The 19,880-nt window shown below is 47.8% G+C and overlaps 1 protein-coding gene across 3 annotated transcripts in view; it reads left to right on the top strand.

Moving 5' to 3' along the window:
- Positions 1-19,880, top strand: part of ARID1B (AT-rich interaction domain 1B) — a 333,070-nt gene that overhangs the window by 300,633 nt on the left and 12,557 nt on the right. For all 3 annotated transcript variants that reach the window (XM_036317506.1, XM_036317509.1, XM_036317508.1), the window contains 6 exons: positions 1,816-1,925; positions 2,608-2,766; positions 8,387-8,596; positions 11,048-11,252; positions 16,653-16,791; positions 17,041-17,213. In XM_036317506.1, the coding sequence (XP_036173399.1) occupies positions 1,816-1,925; positions 2,608-2,766; positions 8,387-8,596; positions 11,048-11,252; positions 16,653-16,791; positions 17,041-17,213 (996 nt within the window). The remainder of the gene's footprint in view (positions 1-1,815; positions 1,926-2,607; positions 2,767-8,386; positions 8,597-11,047; positions 11,253-16,652; positions 16,792-17,040; positions 17,214-19,880) is intronic.

Raw genomic sequence — 19,880 nt, 5'->3', positions numbered from 1 at the left:
TCTGTGAATAGCCCACGAGGACGGGTGAACTTGCATAAATAAGCCCCTCTCTCCACACTCGTCCTGCTCCCCCTTCTATTTCTCAATGTACAGATTTACCAGTTCCTATCTTGCTAGACCCCAGAGGTAAAACCACCCGAAGCAGCAAGGCGGACTTCGTGTAATATCTCTCAGCTGCTGTTTTGAGGTTTCACACATTCACAAAAATAACAGCATTTTTAGCTGATCCCAATAGATTTTTCTCTGCAGCTGCATCACTTGAAAAAGCTTTTTGTTCCAGTTCTTAAAGTCTAAGTATTGAAAGTAATTTGAAAAAAAAAAAAAAAAAGAAAAACATCCCAATTATGATTTCTGTGTGTGATGATGACTTCAAGGGCTGACGGGGCTGCACATGGGCTTTGAAAAGCCAGCAGTGGGAGGGGAGCGGCGCGCCCATGGAGCGCACCCGTGGGAGCTGGCGGCACGTGGCAGGGTGGGCTGTTTTGGCAGGACCTCTGGTCCCAACCTGCAGTGATGCTAACGATATTAGCAAATCAGCTCCACAGAGCTTGCCAGCTCATTCGCCAGAGCCCTGCTCTCCTCTCTCTGCTGTAATTAAAACTAATTATTTTCTAAAACATAGTAATACACGAATATGTGCAGTAATCGTTTTGTAGTGGGCAATCTGTGGCGCTTTTCTGAAGCTCCCTTTCTCTTTGTGTCGTTTGGCACATCGTGCTCCGCGTGCACACCCGCTCGCAGGATGGAAAGTGGGTCCTGTCCAGAAAACCTCAGGATTAACTCGCTTTGAAATAGGAATGTTTTCTGGTCTCAGCTGGCTTATAAGGCTCACAATGCTCTCCCTCTTCCTTCTCCGCCTCCACCTCTCCTCTCCGACTCCTCGCACGAGTCTGGTGTCGCACCTGCAGCCCGTGCTGTGCAGATGGTCTCACAGTGGGGTCCTGCAGGAGCTCAGCTGTCACTCCCGGGTACCTACACTCATTCCCACTGTGGCCTCACTCTTCCTTCAAAAAGAAACTCAAACTCTGTTTTTCACTTGAAAATGTCTATACGCATTTGCAATAAATGTGTGTAAGTCAGTTGTTCTTTGGTAACCCTTTCATTCTAAAGCGTAGATGAATTTGATTGAATTTCTGAGCCGAGGAAGAGAGGAGTTTTGCCTGGGATCATCAGGTTGACCAGGAGCTGCATGGGTGTTTACCCTGGGTGTCAGCTCTGCCCAGGACTGACAGATGTGCGCAGTGCACCAGGCCAGAAGGAAACCAGCCCGTGCCAAATAACTAGATTCTTTCCTTCAAAACTTACTTTTGATCATTGTCTTTGAAGTCATCTGTTACGATTGTGTTCCATTATTATAGACTAGGCCACATGCATAGATAAATAAGCTTTTCGAATGAAACACTATAATATGTCAGGTGACTTTGCAGCCTTATAGATTCTGTGAATTTAGGAAATGAAGGAAGCACTAAATCCTCTAGTCACCAGGTAAAAAATATACACAACCAGCATTTGCTTTCCACACCTGATGAGCAAGTTAAAGACCGGGCTTATGGAATAATAGTGCTAGAAGTTGACTTTCAGTGGTTTGGATCTTGAGTAAATGATTGCTTCTTTTTTTTAAATAAAGGATTGCCAGAATGTCATGCTATGTTGACTTCAGAAATTAGTTTGCTCTAAGTTATGATTTCCTTTTCCTTTCCTTCCTTCAAAGGACATTCCGGTGCCCCGTGCATCGCTCAGTAACTTGTGTTAGCGGGCGCTCCACCTGAGGATTCACATGTATAATCCTAAACTCTTTCTCCTGTTTTCGATTAGCATCTATGGGTCTTGCAGATATGATGTCTTCTGGTGAATCCAAGCTGCCCCTGCCTCTCAAAGCCGACGGGAAGGAAGAAGGCACTCCGCAGCCCGAGAGCAAGGCGAAGGTACTTCCTCTCTGCACGGGTGGGCTGCCTGCTAACGCTGCACGTCCTTGCGTCGCTGGTGCCGGCCCACACTGCTCCCGTCTGGTCTTCTCTCTGCATGCCTTCACTGTGCGCATGGCTATAGCCTTTCTTCCCCCACCCCGTCATGGTGTGGATCTGAAAGTTACTAGTTCTTACGGCATTAACTCACGGCTGTGGGCGGGGGCGGCGGGACAGGACCCCTAAGAGAAGTGCTCTGGGGTGGGGAGAAGGAAGGGATCTTGCCTGGTTTTGATTCTTGCAGCCATTTTCTCTGCCTTCAGTTTATAGCTTCCTGTTTTGGCCGCCTCAGCAACAGCAACATATTTAATATTTTGCTTTCCTGCCTTATTTGATAAATAAGGTGAACAGCTTTTTTTTTTTCCTTTCTTTCATAAGGGGTAACCCATGCTTAGCATTCCATGTGAGCTTGAAGTGAGCATGGTGGCTTAGGGGCCGTATCCAGCATCAGCAAACTCACTGAATTGTACTAATTAAGAATGTTGTTTTAATACCGTCTATGTGTGTGTTATTGTGTGTCTGTTTGTACGTCTTTATATAAATATGAAAGTTCGTCTGTTAAACTGGATGTACTTTTTGTTATTTTAAATAAAGTTTGCCCTACCTTTGTCTTTTTTTTTTTTTTTTTATTCCTCTACCACAGGATAGCTACAGCTCTCAGGGTATTTCTCAGCCCCCCACCCCCGGCAACCTGCCAGTCCCCTCCCCAATGTCCCCCAGCTCTGCTAGCATCTCCTCATTTCATGGAGATGAGAGCGATAGCATTAGCAGCCCGGGCTGGCCCAAGACTCCATCAAGCCCTGTAAGTGGCTCTGATTTTTTGTTTTTTGTTTTTTTGGTGGTTTTTGGATAATTAAGTAATTCTACTTTAATGCTTGCTTACGTATTTGTTTTATAAGACTTTTCTTCAATAATTTATCCATAAAAGGGGTTTCTTTATAATTGCATTAGTAACAAAATGAGCAAAGTTGATGTGTATCATAGAATTGGATCTCTGTTGATGAAACCGCTGCTGTGAACAAGCACCTACAAGCACGAGGTTGTGTTACGGGTCCAAACTCCTCCCCATGGGGACCGTTCAAATACCGAGTCCATGTGCACTTAGCACAGTTAAAACAAGTCCCTGCTCATTTACGCGGGAACTATGAGCAGTCATGGAATAAGTGGCAAGTTTGGCCTTCAGCAAGTTTGTTGTATCTGAAACATCTTATTTCAAAACTGCCTGCCTGAGAATATAAGCATTACGCTCGGGGCACGGCTTAGATGTATGTCAGCCCTGCTCCCACCCCCTGTCGGCATCAGCAGAGAAGTGGTAGGAATGCTGGTGCATGAGACTCTGGGAACTACTCTTAGATGACTGATGTGTGCCTACACTAGAGTCGGTGAGAAGAAGACTTAATATCCTGCAAAAGACTGCTGATCATCCTGAAACTAAGTGTTGGTTTCCATATGATAAATAAAAAACAAAAATTATAACGTGTATATAAGGGGATTTTTTAGCCTTTATGTTCTTATGCCCGTAGAGTCTTTGTTTTCCTTCTAAAGAAATTAATTCTGTGCCATTAAAAAAAAAGAATGGCACTGTAGTAACCTTTATTTTACATTCATATAAGGACTCAAAAGATCTTTGTAAAAAAAACCTTAACATGCAATTACTCACCAGGAAGGCTTAATTAATGCGCTAATTTTTGTAAGAGGGTGGATTGGAAAGCACAGCTCAGTACAGCGAGTGGGAGAAGGTAACTGGGGCCTGGCAACCTCGTCAGCACCCGAAAGGAGGCTGCGCTCATCATCCACGCGCCGGTTTCCGCGGATGGGCTGGAGGCCGGAAGAGCTGGTTGCAGCAGACGCTTGTGGAATTCATACCGAGCTCTGTTCTAACCAGCGTTTTCCTTTCCAGAGGAAGAAAGGGTAGACGTTCGCTGGTACCTTCGCTGTAGACAACCCGATGAATGAGACGTGTGCGGGGGCTGTGCGGAACTGCGGGGCGGAAGGGTGCCGCTCCTTCCTGCTGATGTCTGTGTTATTGGCTTTGAGTCTCAGAAGGCAGCCAACATGGAGGGTGTTTCCCCATAATCGACCCTGGTTTTTGTTTGTTTGTTTTAATCATAAGAAAAGTATTTTTGGATCAGTAACACTCTCACATTAACAGGTAGAATTCAAATTAAAACTTTCCAAAATCATTTGTATGTTGGCTCAGAGGGGAAAATTTCAGAGGCTGAAATCTTTAAAACCTTAAGATAATAATTAAGACCTATAATTGATTAAAAACAAAGACTACTGATAGACTGTGTTTAAAAATTCCACCTTGCTGATTTCTGAATTATAAAGAAGGGTTGAGGTATTTATTGTAGTTTTAACTTATAAGTTGCATACACCCACTTTCTACATAAATACAAGAAAAAAGCAAACTGAAATGTTAACCTCATTTTCCGATAATGCATCGTACTTAAAATTGCATATCACTTTCCTCTTTTTTCTAAATATTTCCATTTACATGATCTCTTCCTGTGCCATAGCCATTTTGAGAATTTACAAACCACTTCTGGCTCCAGGGGTCAGTGAGGACGGAGAGGCTGCAGCTCGGGGGAGGGGTGGTTAGATGCTCGCTGTGGGTGAGAAAGCCCCTCTCCTGAGTGAGACACTAATTCAAGAAACACCGAAGGAGCTTGAAAGGAAGGACCTCAGACTGTGCTGTCACGTCACTGCTGGTGTGTGCAGTTGAGGAGTATCCTCCTGCTCTGAGAAAGACTTGGGTTTGTGCCTGGCATTGCTCTCACCAGTGTCCCTGATGAAGTCCGTCTAGAGCGGTGGTTCTCAACCTTCTGGCCCTTTAAATACAATTGCTCATGTTGTGACCCAACCATAAAATTATTTTCGTGGCTACTTCATAACTGTAATGTTGCTACTGTTATGAATCGTCATGTAAATATCTGATATGCAGGATGGTCTTAGGCGACCCCTGTGAAAGGGTCGTTCGACCGCCAAAGGGGTCGCGACCCACAGGTTGAGAACCGCTGGTCTAGTAGCAGGCCCGGTGCGGACTGAGCAGTAAAGACGCTCTGTGCTTTGGCAGAGTGTGGGACCAACACTGTTGTCACAAAACATTCCACAATAGAAATAAACATTTGCACATCCACATACTACAGGCATATGGTAAAGCCTGCGGAATGTGAATCTGCCGGAGACGAGGAAAATGTACTCGGAGACTTAAGTTCTAGGCAAGGAGAACATGGGCGGCACTGGAGCGCTGTCTTGTGATTTCCCGCCATCCCCACTCGTGCTGGCCTCCGCAGCTCCGTGCACTGGGACAGGCTCCCGCCGCGGAAGCCTGGCGAGGCAGGAAGGCCAGCCCCTCTGCAGAGCTCCCTGGCCGTGGGAAGGTGCCTAATGAGGTTATCCGAAAGCCACACCACAGCCAGGTCTGAGCAGACGAGGTCGGTGGGCCTTGTGATGAAGTCTGTACTCTTTCCTGAGGCTGTTCTCTCCATGTCCTTTTCTCTGTCCGGACACCGGATTCTCACTTTGGAAGCAGACCCCGAGGCCGGGAGAGGGGGTGCTGAGTGTGGGCTTCCAGTCTCACTAGATAGCGTCCAATTCCCGGAGCACCTTGCTCATGAAATCCGCTTTTTAGGATGTTTTAATCAGCTGTTAATTCTTATCGGGATGGTGCCAGGCTTCTTGGGCCTTTGTTGTCATGTGAGTGTTCATTCATAGATATACCGAGTGCCCTCAGTGCAGTCACAGTTGGTGCCTCCAGGTCAGCAGGACCCTGCCTTGTGGACTCATGTGCGGTCAGGAGAGCAGAGGCGGACAGATGCCCCATGCAGTGGGAGGCTTTCACTCACTGTGTCACCAGGCACACAGGGCAGACAAAGCCTGCAGTGAGGGGCAGGCACCGGGGTCATCCTAGCACCTGGCACATGAACCCAGCCTGACCACTAGCGCTTTTTTTTTCTCACCTGACGATATTTTTCTATTGATTTTAAGAGAGAGGGAAAGACAGAGAAACATCCGTGTGAGAGAAACAGGTGGATTGGTTGCCTCCTGCACGCACCCCAACCAGGGCCCGGGCCAGAGAGGAGCCTGCAACAAGGTACTTGCCCTTGACTGGAATCAAACCCAGGACCCTTCAGTTCACAGGCCGATGCTCTATCCACTGAGCAAAACTAGTTCGGGCTAGCTTTTCATTCAGGTGCATGTGCCTACATTATGGCACTGTGAAAATGCTTTTCTGAAGCTTTAAAAACTAAGAAATAAAGCGATTGCATTAAGAATTATGATCTTCAGTACATTTTTCTAATTTTATGGGAACAAATTGAGATATGCAAACATTAAACTTAAGTTTATTTAACAAAGCAAGGTAAGAAAAGTTAAACTATGCATCGTCAAGCTAATTTTAGGCCTGTTTCCGGTCCAGATGACCCACTCCTTTCATTGCCCGGGTCCTGAGTGGCTTCTCCCGGGGCAGAGAGGACGGGCCAGCACGGCAGTTCAGTCTTAGATTCTGGGTGTGCAAAGCTACTCGAGTGATTTCACATCGAAAAGATTGCTTTTATTTCTCTTATCCTGAATCGAATCTGAAACATTTTTAGTTTTTTTACAGATAAAGTTCAGGAGGGAGGTTGGTTTTATGTTAATTGATTTTAGGTAAGAATGCTTTTCCTCATGCCCTTATTTCAAATTATCTTTTATTTTAAAACACTGGATCCGTGTTTTTAGAATATTTCCCAAAAAGCGAAAGACTTCGACACTAGGATTTAGCACCCTCCGACACCTGCCCCGTTGATATCATAGTGTGCGAAAGCGGCATCAAACGTTAGAGCTGCATTGTTCCTTGTCAAGCACTCCTTGACTATAAGCACAGGAAAATACATTATAAAGACACAGTGTCTATCGCGTGTGCTCCGTAGCGCAGTGTGTACAAGGCTAACAGACATACTAGGAATGTGTGCATACAGTTTTCAGCTCTTCTCTAAAGTAATTTTAAGTGGCTGGCCATTAGCTTCAGCATCGATGTAAATTCTAATAGATCACTGTGTTTTATCCTGTCACTCCACATTTTTTTATTTGCATCAACTCTGTCACCCACTTCTGTATATTTGATGTAAAGATTTTGTGCCTCAATAATTCTAAAGCTGGAGGCTTAAAATTTCAGTGAAAACAGCTTGTTAATTAAAGGAAAAGCTGCCACTCAGCAGCTCTGTTGGTTTCCTTCTCCATCCTTGCTCAGGTCCTACTTTTATTGGGGACCATGTTGCTAAACAGTCACATCAAACTCAGTGGCAATCATGTTATTCAACCCCCCAAATTGCAGCAATGTGTTTGAAATTACGTTAGGCTAAGTTTCATGCAGAAGTTAAGAAAATCCCCATCTAAACAATGACTCTATGTTGCAAACGATAACCTAGTAAACAAACATGAATAAATGAAGTCGGTTACTGTTCCAAGGAGATCTTTATAGGGAAATTAGAAGCGATTCTGTACAGCAACCCCCAGAGTTGCAAATATTACAAATACATGAATATTGTTACAAATATAGAGACATAAAAGGAAGGGAACTGTTGGGCTGTTTAGGACTGAAAGTGTCCCTTTCCCGGGTCATGCATCAGATGGTGGCTTCGGGTGTGCAGAAACGGCAGCTTTTGACATTTCAGTGTCAAGTATAGTTAGAAAAATAACAGACGGAGAATTAGAGCATCGGCCTGAACCAAGTTGGCATTAAGCACGTGTGTGTACCAGTAAGCAGATATTTGCCTATAGATGCCCCAGGAGTATGAAAAAGCACGTGTCCGTGATGAAGGCCTGGTTACCTAAGGAAGCGAACAGCCCTTCACCAGGCGGAGAACTTCAAGCACCTTCAGCGGGGAGCCTGTAAAGCTCTCAGACAGGCCTGGGGCCCTCACCCTGGTCCTGTGATCTGTGACCTACCTCTTATTTCCCACAAGTTCCACGTGTTTGCTCTTCCTCCATATGATTTAGAGTTTTAATGAAGACACACATTAGCCATTCTTATTTTGACAAGGAAAGTGGAGCTCATGTTTTTGGGACTCTATAAATACATGTGAAATTTAAATTCATTGTGATCGTTCTGTGAGTTAACACCCTCTTTAAAAATGACAATGGTGTCATTGGAATCTTGCCTTCTGGGATTCAACGCTTATATCAGTAAAGTAAAAGAGGTTTTTTTAAGTATATAAAGGGGGAGGGTTCAGGCCTTTATTTAAAATCAAAGTAAATTCTTCATTAAGAAATGTATAGTTTTGCCTGAACTAGTAGCCTTCATTCCTAGTTGTTGTGTGATAGCAGTAGTTTTTAAAATGTATTCTCTTTTTGTACCTGGTAGCTCATTACTTTTTCTCACCTTCTTCCCTGACCCTCTGTCCACCCTTTCCCCCTCCAAATGCTCCTTCTGGCCCCAGAAGTCCAGCTCATCCACCACCACTGGGGAGAAGATCACAAAGGTGTATGAGCTGGGGAGCGAGCCAGAGAGGAAGCTGTGGGTTGACCGCTACCTGACCTTCATGGAGGAGAGAGGGTCCCCTGTCTCCAGCCTGCCCGCCGTGGGCAAGAAGCCACTGGACCTGTTCCGGCTCTATGTCTGTGTCAAAGAGATCGGAGGTTTGGCCCAGGTGAATTGAATGAATGAATGAGTGAATGAATGAGTGAAGGAGCGAAGAGGGAGGCATTCTGGATAAGCTCTCACAGCAACCTCCTTTGACTATATAGACTTGGGTTGTTTTCTCACGGAGAAAAAGCTACGCCTGTGAGAAAGTCACCCTCATGGGGGCCCGTGCAGGATGAGCATCGGGACTGGGGACCCTGGCTTCACAGCCAGCTGGGAGTGTGACCCGCCCCCCCAGGCATTTATATGGACCTTGGTCCTTACCTGTAAAGTGAAACATTTGGGCTAGATTTTTCTTTAGGATCCCTGACAGCCGTGGAGTTCTGTGGGATCTGCCAGGATTTCATAGTAAATATTCCAGAAAAGTCTTGTGAATGACCAAATGAATTGTCTGAATCGGGTATAAATCAAGTTCACTGTTTCAGTTGTCCAGAGCAATTTATCGAGGAAACGAAGCCATAAAACCATGTCCCTGTCACTGGGCCCCTGGCTGGGACTGGAGGGAGCAGGTGGTTCCGGGGGCGGAGCTTCAGGAGGCGCTTGTTTTTAGGGGTGCAGGTGCCTGCCTGGGGCTGCCCTCTTCAGGGCTCCCTGCCTGCTGGGTGCAGGCCTCGCTGGAGGTTGCCTTTGTCCTAAATCCCTATCAATGCAGAGGTCACCATTCCCAAAGGAGACTTGAGGAAACGAACAAAATGAAGTGCCGTGGTAGTGTGGCCCTGGACTCAGGGCAGGTGCTCCCCATCACCAGTGGCTCGCAGGCCTAGCTCTGCATTTGAGTCACCTGGGCCCCACCCAGAGCAGTGAAGGGAGCACCTGTGGGCCCAGTGGCACAGGTCACAAACTATCCAAGGGCACGTCATCTAACCCACGAGTCTCACCTGGTCCCAGTACTGCACACCGGGGCGGGGGGGGGGGGGCATGCAGGAGAGGCCTTTGTTCTGCCTGGGGGGGCACGGCCCTGTGTGATCACGTGGTAAATCACACCCCGTCAGCCAGGGGAGAATCAAGATGCACGTCCCCTCTGCACTGAGACCCCTGGCCTCTCCTTGTGCCCCGAGACCTCCGGCACGGATGTTAGTCCCCAGGATACTAAGCGGTTGGGGTCACCACCATAGCAGTGTGGTTTGTCTGGACCTCACTCTGACTAGCTGTGTGCGCCAGGGTTGGGTCTGCCAGTGAGACTGCTGGCCTGGCTAATGGGGTGCTTGGATGTAGCTGTGACTCAGTGGTGTGCGCTTGGCATTGGCCACTCACACCCATCTTCACCTCTGCCTGGTGCCCATCAGAGGTGCTTGGAGCAGCTGCAGCCACACAGCTCAGCTCAATGCCTCGCTTCTCAGGGAGCCCCAGGCAGCCCTCTGCCGAGTTTCTGCAGCAATCCACGGCCTGCCTGCTGCCAGCCGGCATTAAGCACCAAGAGTAGCATTAGGCACTTCCATGAGCGTGTGCGGTTTATCATGCACCATTTAGTACTAAGTAAATGGATATAAAGAGCTTTGTGAGAAAGTTTGAATCCAAAAATTTAACATTTCATTACAAACCACTTGTGCCCTTAACCCTTACCCAAGCTGTTGAATCCAGGATGCACATGAAGGCAGAATAATCCCTCGTATTTGCAGGTCTTCATGTTTCATTCTTGTGTTTAAACCTTCCATAACTCTGTTCCCCAGTGGGAATCAAAAGGTGGGAATCAAAAGCCTAAAATCCTACAGAACACTGCGGGGTTGTTTTTTCTCTTCTGTTTTTGCAACTGTCTTCTCTCCTGCCTGCGAGGAAGGGCGCCCTGGGAGTCCCACCTGCTCCTGCCCTTCACGAGCCCCAGCTGCCTGCCCGGAGGCCGGCTGGCGGGTCACAGGGCTGCCAGGTCCCACGGCTTGTGCCGGGCATTTAAGTTGGGGTGATTTGGTCAGGGCCTTGTTGACCTCGCACCCAGTGTTGTCTTTGCCCAACCCCACAAGACAGCCTCGTGAGAGGGTGGACGCGCCGGGTTCAGAGGCCCATCTTTCTGGGAGCTTGTTGGAAGGGAACACCGTTTTTCTTGTCAAGGCTGAAACACTTAACTTACAAAATAGTTGTGTTGCTGCTTTTCAGATGGGTTTTAGATACCTTTTCTTAAATTTTCTCTAGAGGTGGGACAGGGCCGAGTGTGAGCGGGAGTGCGCTTGCTCAGATCCATCCCTGGCTGCCCACTGGCTCTGGAGGAGGGCGAGGCGGCGGAGGGGCCCCAGGCAGCAAGGTCTGGACAAGCGGTGCTTTTCGTGTCCCCAACAGCAGGTTCCTTAATGGCTTCATAACTGAATGCTGCCTTTGCTCTGCGGAGTGGGAGTGACGAGCATTAGCTAAAGAGGCAAATGGAAAAAGTAAACCAGGACATTAAGTGCTTTTTTCTGTCTCCCAGCTTTAAACAGGCCACTTTGCTGCAAACCAATGATCCTGCCGTTTGGTGTTTTTTTGCCAGGTTAATAAAAACAAGAAGTGGCGTGAGCTGGCAACCAACCTAAATGTTGGCACTTCGAGCAGTGCAGCGAGCTCCCTGAAAAAGCAGTACATCCAGTACCTGTTTGCCTTCGAGTGCAAGATCGAGCGCGGGGAGGAGCCGCCGCCGGAAGTCTTCAGCACCGGGGAGACCAAGAAGCAGCCCAAGCTGCAGCCGCCATCTCCTGGTGAGTGCGGGCGTCGCAGCCGCTGCCAGCAGAGGCGGAGGCGGAGGGGCGGCCGCCGGGGCGCAGGCCTTTGTTCTGTGGGCTCCAGTGGCCTCCGCTGGCAGTGTTCCGGGACTAGGAAACGGCCTGGTGACCCTTCTGGTCAGCACTTTGAAGGCCCCGCTCCTTAGCTTTGCCTTTTAGTCAAATAGACTGGAGCTCTGAGCTGTCTGCCTTTATTCCTCAGACAGGTGTTTTTAAATCAGTGGTTCTCAACCTTCCTAATGCCGCGACCCTTTAATACAGTTCCTCATGCTGTGGTGACCCCCAATTTCATGGTTACAAATGGAACATAATTAAAGCATAGTGATTAATCACAAAAACAACAGGTAATTATATATGTGTTTTCCAATGGTCTTAGGCGACCCCTGTGAAAGGGTCGTTCGACCCCCAAAGGGGTCGCGACCCACAGGTTGAGAACCGATGTTTTAAATGGTCCACCTCACTGTCAAAACGACTCCCCCAGGGAGCCAGGCTGGTCTGCACCCCGGAAAGTCCCCCTGCAGTTTGACAGGCGGCGCACAGCTCAGCCTCAGGCCGGCAGGTGGCCACATGGGACCTGGACATTGTGTTTCGGGCCACGGGGCAGCCCGTTGGCTTCGACCGCGGTCAGGAGTGTGAGGAACGATGGCTGGTCACCTGAGTTCTCACACGAAAACCCAAGTCGGTTCCTGCCGTCTCCTGTCTCCTCTCACCTGACGGCGACCCCGCGTGCCTTCAGCTCCTGCCAGCAGCCCTCATGCTGCCTGCGGGACAGCTTGCTTGACTCTGTGAAACCATTGTGTTCGATAACACGGTATGAGGGGTCATCCTGTCCTGGGTAGCGGCCTCTCTGAAGTTCAGCGACACTGTCCCCACGTCTGGTTCCGCCACATCCGGCCCTGGGGTGGCCATTCCTTACCCTCTGCCCTGCACACGCGGGCTGAGCGTCCTGCGCTTCCTGTCACACAGCTCGTTCTGGGCTGAAATCCACGCCTTACCATTTAGTCTCATGTCAGACTCAGGACACAGAGATTGTTTTAAATCCATAAGAAAACTAAGGCACGTAAGTCTAAGGAACTGACCCAGAGTCACAGCGACAGTGAGGAACGGGCCCAGCACTCCCTGCCTGCGCCGGTATGGGAAGCACCTTTGTAATGGGGAGCGTTGACACCTAGAAGATGGTATCTGTGACCGAGGAAAGAAGTGGTTTCTCTTCATTTAGCTGCTCCTGGGTGGCAGAGCTGACACCGGCAGGCACTAGGCCGGGGCCTCCCGTAAATACTTGTATTGGCACACCTGGTTTCAGCCTGGCATTGCTGAGGACCCGCAGAAAGCCTCCTCTCTGACCCCACCCAGCCTTTGCCAGTGACGTTTTGCCTGAAAAACTGAAACCTAATTTTAAAAATCTCCCCACATTGTATTCACAGAGTAAAACAAGCTGCCTATGAACAGCTCTGACACTAGATTTCCAAAATAAAAACCCAGTGGGGTGTAGGAGCTGAAGAGGCGACGTCTACAAAGATCTGAAGGTGCATTTTATTCGCCGGGAAAGAGCTGGTGCAGTGAATGGCCTGCACTTGCGTGTGGAGAATAGTCCTCCCGGCGCCCGCTGGGCAGGTCCCTCCGAAAGCGCTCCTTGCCTTTTCCTCTCTCTAAACTGCAGTGTTTATGGCAGCGCTATCGTTCTACCTGCATAGAGAGCTTGGATTGCAGATGTGCTTCTGACAATCCGTCCTCCTCAGTGGCCAGATGGAGTGAGCCTGTGGGGCAGGCAGCAGCGGGGAGCGCTTCCTCCATGCAGTCGGCGGGGTCTGGAGGGCAGGCGCGGGGTACGCAGGGCCCACCCGTCATCTCAGGTGATCTGTGCACTGCTCAGCAAGACAGACAGGGACGGGTCCCTGAGGTGGTGACTCCCGTCAGTCCGTGGCCAGAGCCAGGCGCTTCCCAGCACCCCTGGGTCTGTCCTGTCGGATTCTGGGACTGTCACCGAGGAACTCGTCTCTGAAACATTTTTACTGTCAAAGAAGGAAAAAAATTGTCAACAATTTGCCATGTCAGGGTCTCGCATACTACAACATTTCCCAAAACTAAATTTCAGCCAAAATGTGTGTCTTTGAGGTCAGTTTTTCCCATGGGCACATAATTGTAGTTGACTCCTTACCTGCACATCCAGGCAAACGTCAGTTAAAAGATTCCTACAAAACATTCTAGATTATTTGTTTAAATCGGGAGGGGAACCTTTTTTTTATCAAGGGCCATTTGGATGTTTATATCATTCGCAGGCCATACAAAATTATCAACTTAAAAATTAGCCTGATCTATTTGGTCAAACATTTAATTAACTCACCCCGAAGGCTTTAGCAGGGCTAGGTCAAATGATTTCTCGGACCCTCGGGCTAGAGTTCCCCACCCCTGGTTTAAATGCTCACTAAACCAGCTTAACTCCTAGATCATTGGCTGTATTGTAAGAGCGCTCTAAGTCAGCGGTTGCCAACCAGTGGTCCATGAGGCCTGAAAGGTTGGCGACCACTGGTTTAAGGAAACCTTTGGAGCAGCGGTCACCAACCGGTGGTCCGTGAGGTCTGAAAGGTTGGCGACCACTGCTGTAAGTCATCCATCTGTATTCATTTTGATTTGATGTGGCTGGTACAGGTCTGAAATTCAGTGCTGTCAGCCCTGCAAGTGTCACCCCTCAGGCCTCTGGGGCCATCGGGATCTCCACTGTGGACAGGCCTGTGGTTCCCGGAGAGAGGGGGTCACCCCAGTCTTGCAGCCCCTGGGGCGAGTCAGCTAAGAAGGCCCCGAGTGAAACTGGGCCAAGACCTGGTACAGGGGCATCTCTCCGGCCCAGTGGGGCTCTCGTTATAATAAAACTATAAAAGCTGTGGGCTTCTGATGAGCAGCCACAGCAGTTTCCTACCCAGCTGTCCAGGGCCTGCCTGGGGGAGCAGGGGAGGGCGGGGCAGGGAAGCTCCACATTCAATTAGTGAGTCTGTAACCAAAAACCCATCCATCTTTGCTGGCAGGTGGCTGACTGCGTTTCTATTATTAGCTGACAGGTGATGTCACAAAACCTGTCATGGGTCCAACTAGGGAATCCTCAGTGGAAGATAAATGAGAAAGGGGCTCAGGTTATAAACAGCAGTGCCCTCTGGGTGACCTCTAGCCACTGCAGGCCTGGGACAGATCAGCTCTTCTTCCTTCTCCCCACCCTACTTCCCGAAACCCCAGCCAGAAGTAGGGCACCGGGTTCGTGCTGTGTAAATTATCTTCCCAGCCAGGAGTCTGGCTGTACAGTCTGAAGTGTGTGAATGTACTTAACCTTCAATAACCTTTCCATTGTTTACTTTCGAGTATACATTTGTAGCTTCTGGCAAAAGGTAGGGACATCCTAGAGAGCGAGCCAGCCTCTATTAATGGAGCTTCAAGAGGTTGCATTCATTTTTTTTTCCTGAAAGCAAAGGAAGAAACTCTGGCAAGAGAGAAGAATTTTCCCTTTTTTATGAGCTGTAAATGTGAATACTTGTAAATAAGGGTCATTCTGAAATCACAGCCTGTGAGCCATGTTTCCAAGGAAGCGTGCAGGCTGCGAGCAGCCCGGCCCTCCATGGAGAACACCAGGCATTGCTCCTGCCAGCTCCTGTCTGTAGAGTTACCCTATGTGTTTATAAGACTGCTTTTTCTCTCATCACATTTTTAAATATGCATTTCTAGGGTTTCACCAAAATCTGGTTTATAAGCATGAGTTAGTAAGTTTGTATTTTTAAGATGTCCACATCTAAAAAGATACATTACAAGGAAGTCTTCCTGCGTCTCTGAGAACTTCCCAGAGTCACACTAGTCCTGGGCACCCAGGGAAGACATTGCACAGAACACAGCCTGTTGGCTGTCACCAGTACTCACCCCCGACCAGGTGGGACCTGGACAGACCTGATCTTGCTGGGGATGGCCATGCTTACAGCTGGGAATGGCCCTGTTCACACCTGGGCATGGCCCTGCTCACACCTAGGGAAGGCCGTGCTCACACCTAAGCATGGCTGTACTCACACCTGGGCATGGCTGTGCTCACACCTGGGCATGGCTGTGCTCACATGGCTGGGGCTGGCTGCGTAGGAGTGAGAGACCCGTCGCCTTTATAGCACACTCGCTAGTGACCAGTTTAACTCTGTTTCCTCTAAAGTACAACGAGGATGGTGGTCGCTCATGAGCCCTGGGCGCTGCACAGGAAAGGACCTGTAGATGTAGCATGGACCAGCAGCCAGGAATCCGCCGTGTGTTATAGTTCTGAAAGTGTTCGTTGTAGACTGCACAAGGGCAGAGATGCTTGTCTTTTCTTGTCAGTTTGGTGCACGGGTGGAGCTCAGGGATGGAAAAGAGCCTGCAATAGAGTAAGCCCATTGTTTATTCAATAAGTGATTAGTAAATGAAACCAGTATCTGTTGAACACCTAACATTCTAAGGACTGTGATCAATGATAAAGCAGGAGCTCTTAAAATATTGTTTTTCCTATAAGGTGAGGTTAATATTTTCAAGACTCCTTGCTTAAATTTTTAAAAGATCTACTCAGTTCTAAGCTATTCCTATAATGTAATTATAGTTAAAGCCAAGCCTTATAAACTCCGATAATGACATTAAGGAATTGCAACCCAGTATTGTGTTGTGTAGTCACAAATCTGATTTCATAGCTCCAAAAATCACTGCTAATGACAGAGCATAGGTACTTGTAGACATTTAGAAGGCATCGAAATACAAAAAAGGCCCGTTGTTATTTTGTGTCATTGCTTTTCAACTTAAACTTTAAGTTAAAAAGTAAGACCAGAACTAATTTTTCTAATTTTTTTAAAACAGCGCAATAGTCCATCAAATTGATATACCAAAAATTTCATCCCATTATTCCTTATTCTCAGACATTTAAATTATCTACATTATAAACAACACTGAAATAAACATTTTTCTGCTTAAAACTTCCTTTACATTAGATTATTTTCTTGGTATTATTACCCAGGAAAGTCATTACCTGGTCAAAAGTATAACTGTTTTATGGCTCACAAGTAAAGTATGTTTCCAGAGTTAAACTTTTCACTACAAATAATGTGTAAGGGGAAAAAAATGTAATGGTGTATGGTCAAGGATATTAACTAAATTTACTATGGTGATCATTTTGCAGTAGTTACAAATGTCAAAATTATTACATTATACTCCTAAAAATATTAAAATATGTCCATTATACCTCTATAAAAATAGAAGAGTGACTAATTTTACTCAGGCCTGACCAGCAATGGGTATTGTTGTCTTTTTTTTTTTAATAACTAGCAAGGATGATCTTACTTTGATAACCTTGTTTTTTCCCCATTTTCTCTTGGCACCTACCACTGTCAGCTAATTCAGGATCCTTGCAAGGTCCACAGACCCCCCAGTCAACTGGCAGTAATTCGATGGCAGAAGTTCCAGGTGACCTGAAGCCACCTACTCCGGCCTCCACCCCTCATGGACAGATGACCCCAATGCAAGGTGGAAGGTATGTTAAAGAACTGTGAGCATGCGGAATCAGACTTGCTATCTTCATTTTCTGCAGCAAACCTCACAGAGGACACAGATGGTGTTCCCTAGTGCGTTGTTACATGTTGACTGCTACTAGTTTTAGTGGTAATTTATTTGGATGGTTTTCACATTTACTGATTTCAAGAGTAGCTTGTTTTCTGAATACGTGTTTGGAGGTCACGCTTCCTGCTCTGACATGAAGCTTTCATTCCTCCCGTCCGCTCAGAAGCAGTACAGTCAGTGTGCACGACCCATTCTCAGACGCGGGCGACTCGTCGTTCCCAAAACGGAACTCCATGACTCCGAGCACCCCGTACCAGCAGGGCATGAGCATGCCTGACGTGATGGGCAGGGTGCCCTATGAGCCCAACAAGGACCCCTTTGGCGGAATGAGAAAAGGTAGGTGCAGAGGCGCCTCTGCATGGCGTGGTCGCGGAGCCTCCTCTCTGCCGTCCCACCACCATTCCCTTGTGCATTCGACAGCGTTCAGCCCCAGCTCCTGGTTACTGCGTTTCTGGCCTTGGAGAAAGTACTTGGCATCTCTGTGCTTCGTTTCCTCACCTAGAAATTGGTATTACTAGGACCTGCATACAGGGTGCCATGAGTACGATGGGAGTAATGCACATACAGGCCACAGAAGAAGGACTGGCACAGGAAGCAAGCGTGCTCTGAATGCCACCAAGCGTGGGCGCGGTGGTGGGCACGGGGCCTGGGCTGGGCACGGGGCTGGGTGCTAGGAGGATGGTGCAGACCAGCACCAGCTCCTCATGGAAAAGCACCTTAAACCACAAACTGTATTTTCCTCGGTGTAGCTTTCAGATTTATCTGTTACATACAGCAAGACAATCTATACTTTTTCCTGTCAAGCCTCAGAGCTGCCTAATCCAAGTAAAGAGTTTGCAGAACTTGAAATAAATCCATAAACTCAGATATTCAAAGGCTTTGTGAACGTTGGAGGTAGCTATTTTTCTTAGTGGTGTGCGATGTTAGAAAGAACATTTTGTTAGTGCTGTTGGTGGTGGTTTCACATTTTAGACTGAAAATGTGACCATAATAACATGGAAAAATAATTAGTAGTATTTGGAATCTGGCTTCAAAAGTTATTATGAACTTCCTACCGACATGCTGTTAGACCGCGAGATCGCACTTCTTTTGTTTCCTTGTGCCCACATTTCCTTTATTGTGGAGGGTGGGGAGGCAGCAGACTGCCCCGCCAGGCCCGGGGCAGCCAGAAAACCTGTTTTCATCGATTGTGGAAGCGATACCGCTGCTCGGGAGGAAGCGTGCTTCAGCTCACGTGCTCCGCTGGTGGATTTAGTACCAAATTGAAGCAGATAAACAGAAAAGCCCCGGGAGACAGGCTTTCTCGCAGCCCTACCCTTGCCACAGTAACGTTTTGCATTCCTCCATATTCTGTCAGCAGACTTGGTGGCACTCTGATTTTTTTATTTCACTGCCGACATAAACCCAGCTCTTTGTCCTTGTTGCTTCTGTGGGGAGGCCCAAAGTCCAGCCTAGTGGGCAAGTGCTGGCTACAGCTGTGCCCGTTTAATGCTCAACATGGAGATGGGGGCGTGCGTGGTGCTCACTCTCATGCCAAAGATGATGATTATCAGTCGTTTTAGTATTTGCCGGTCAGATTGAGAGGCGGGAAAGGCCTCGTTACTGTTTTAACTTGGATTTCTTTAATTATTGGCAAGGCCACACATCTTTTTATATATATTTATCAGCCATTTATTTTTCTTGTTCTGTGAATATCCATTTATGTGTTTTCCCATTTTGTCATTTGATTTTTTTCTTATTGGTTTTTAAGAACTCTTTCTATATAGGGAAATTAAGTTACTTAACTTTAGTAATCCCCCTTAATTTCTGTCCGTCTCTGTTTTTAAATCTATAAAATGGAAAATAACATCAAAACTGGTTCAACTGAGGGTTGATGGAGATCAAATAAGATAAAGAATGTGAAAGCCATTGCAAAGAATACCGGCCACCAGTTTTTGGCTTCCTTGTCTGCACCTCTGTGCCAGCCTAACAACTCTATCAGCTCACAACACTTTAGTCAGCTTTTCGCCTCATGTAAGACAGAAGTAACCCTCATAGCATGAAGAAGGTGGTAGTACTGCGTATCAATTACGATTTGCATTAAAATGTGTAATTTGCCGACAGGCTGGTTTCTGGACTTGACCCAATTTCCTTCAGGCGCTGAGTGATGCTCATTTGTACATTTGACCTAATTGTCGCTCTACCCCCAATAGAAATAGTGCATCTCATCCATTCTGGAGCTATTAACTCCCTAGTGACTTCCTTTATCCTGCTTTTGGAGTGGGTTGGTGGGTGGGTGTCTGTGTCGAGGTTTTCACTTTCCCCATCAGGGACGGGCACTAGCTCTGCAAGTATCTCATCTCTCTCTCTCCAGACCCATTTTATAGACAAGGAAGTCAACTCAGAAGTGTGCCAACTTGCCCATTTTCAATGTTACCACACACTTGACAGCTTAAAGCAGCATAAACTGATGTCGGTTCCTGCGTGCTCAGCCTCGCTCGCTCACGCAGGCATCGGTGTTAGGCAGGCGAGGTCTCCTCTGCGGCTCGGCTCCTCTGGCTCGTGCAGGTGTCTGGCAGCACTCGGTCCCTTGCAGCTGAGAAATGAGGGGTCCTGTTGGCCGTCGTCTGAGGGTCTGGGCAGCTCCCAGAGGCTGCCGCCCGTTCTTATCCATGACCCTCTCCCCTGCAAGGCGGGTGTTTCTTCAGGACCAGCAGGGGAGCACCTCTGACTCATCTGTCTCCGGCCTTTAGAGGCGATTTAAAGGGCCCACCTGACAGTCTCTCCTCCGGTTACCCCCTGTATTCAGGGGTCCTGCCCACACTCGGAGGGCCGTGCGGGGCGTGTACATGGGGTGGGGATCTGGGGTCCATCTTAGGGTTCTGCCCACAGGGCCCACCTTGACTGTAGACCTTACGCTCTTTCATTCATATTATTGGTCATATAAGGATAAGATATATCTGCCGAATTAACAATAACAAATGGCTAGACAGGGCCTTGGGCTTTGGGAATGCTGACTGTCGT

This window comes from Myotis myotis, unplaced genomic scaffold, assembly GCF_014108235.1.
Source record: "Myotis myotis isolate mMyoMyo1 unplaced genomic scaffold, mMyoMyo1.p scaffold_m19_p_7, whole genome shotgun sequence".
Lineage (NCBI taxonomy): Eukaryota > Metazoa > Chordata > Mammalia > Chiroptera > Vespertilionidae > Myotis > Myotis myotis.
Note: the sequence above shows the minus strand (reverse complement) of the source record. Positions and strands in the feature narration are given on the sequence as shown.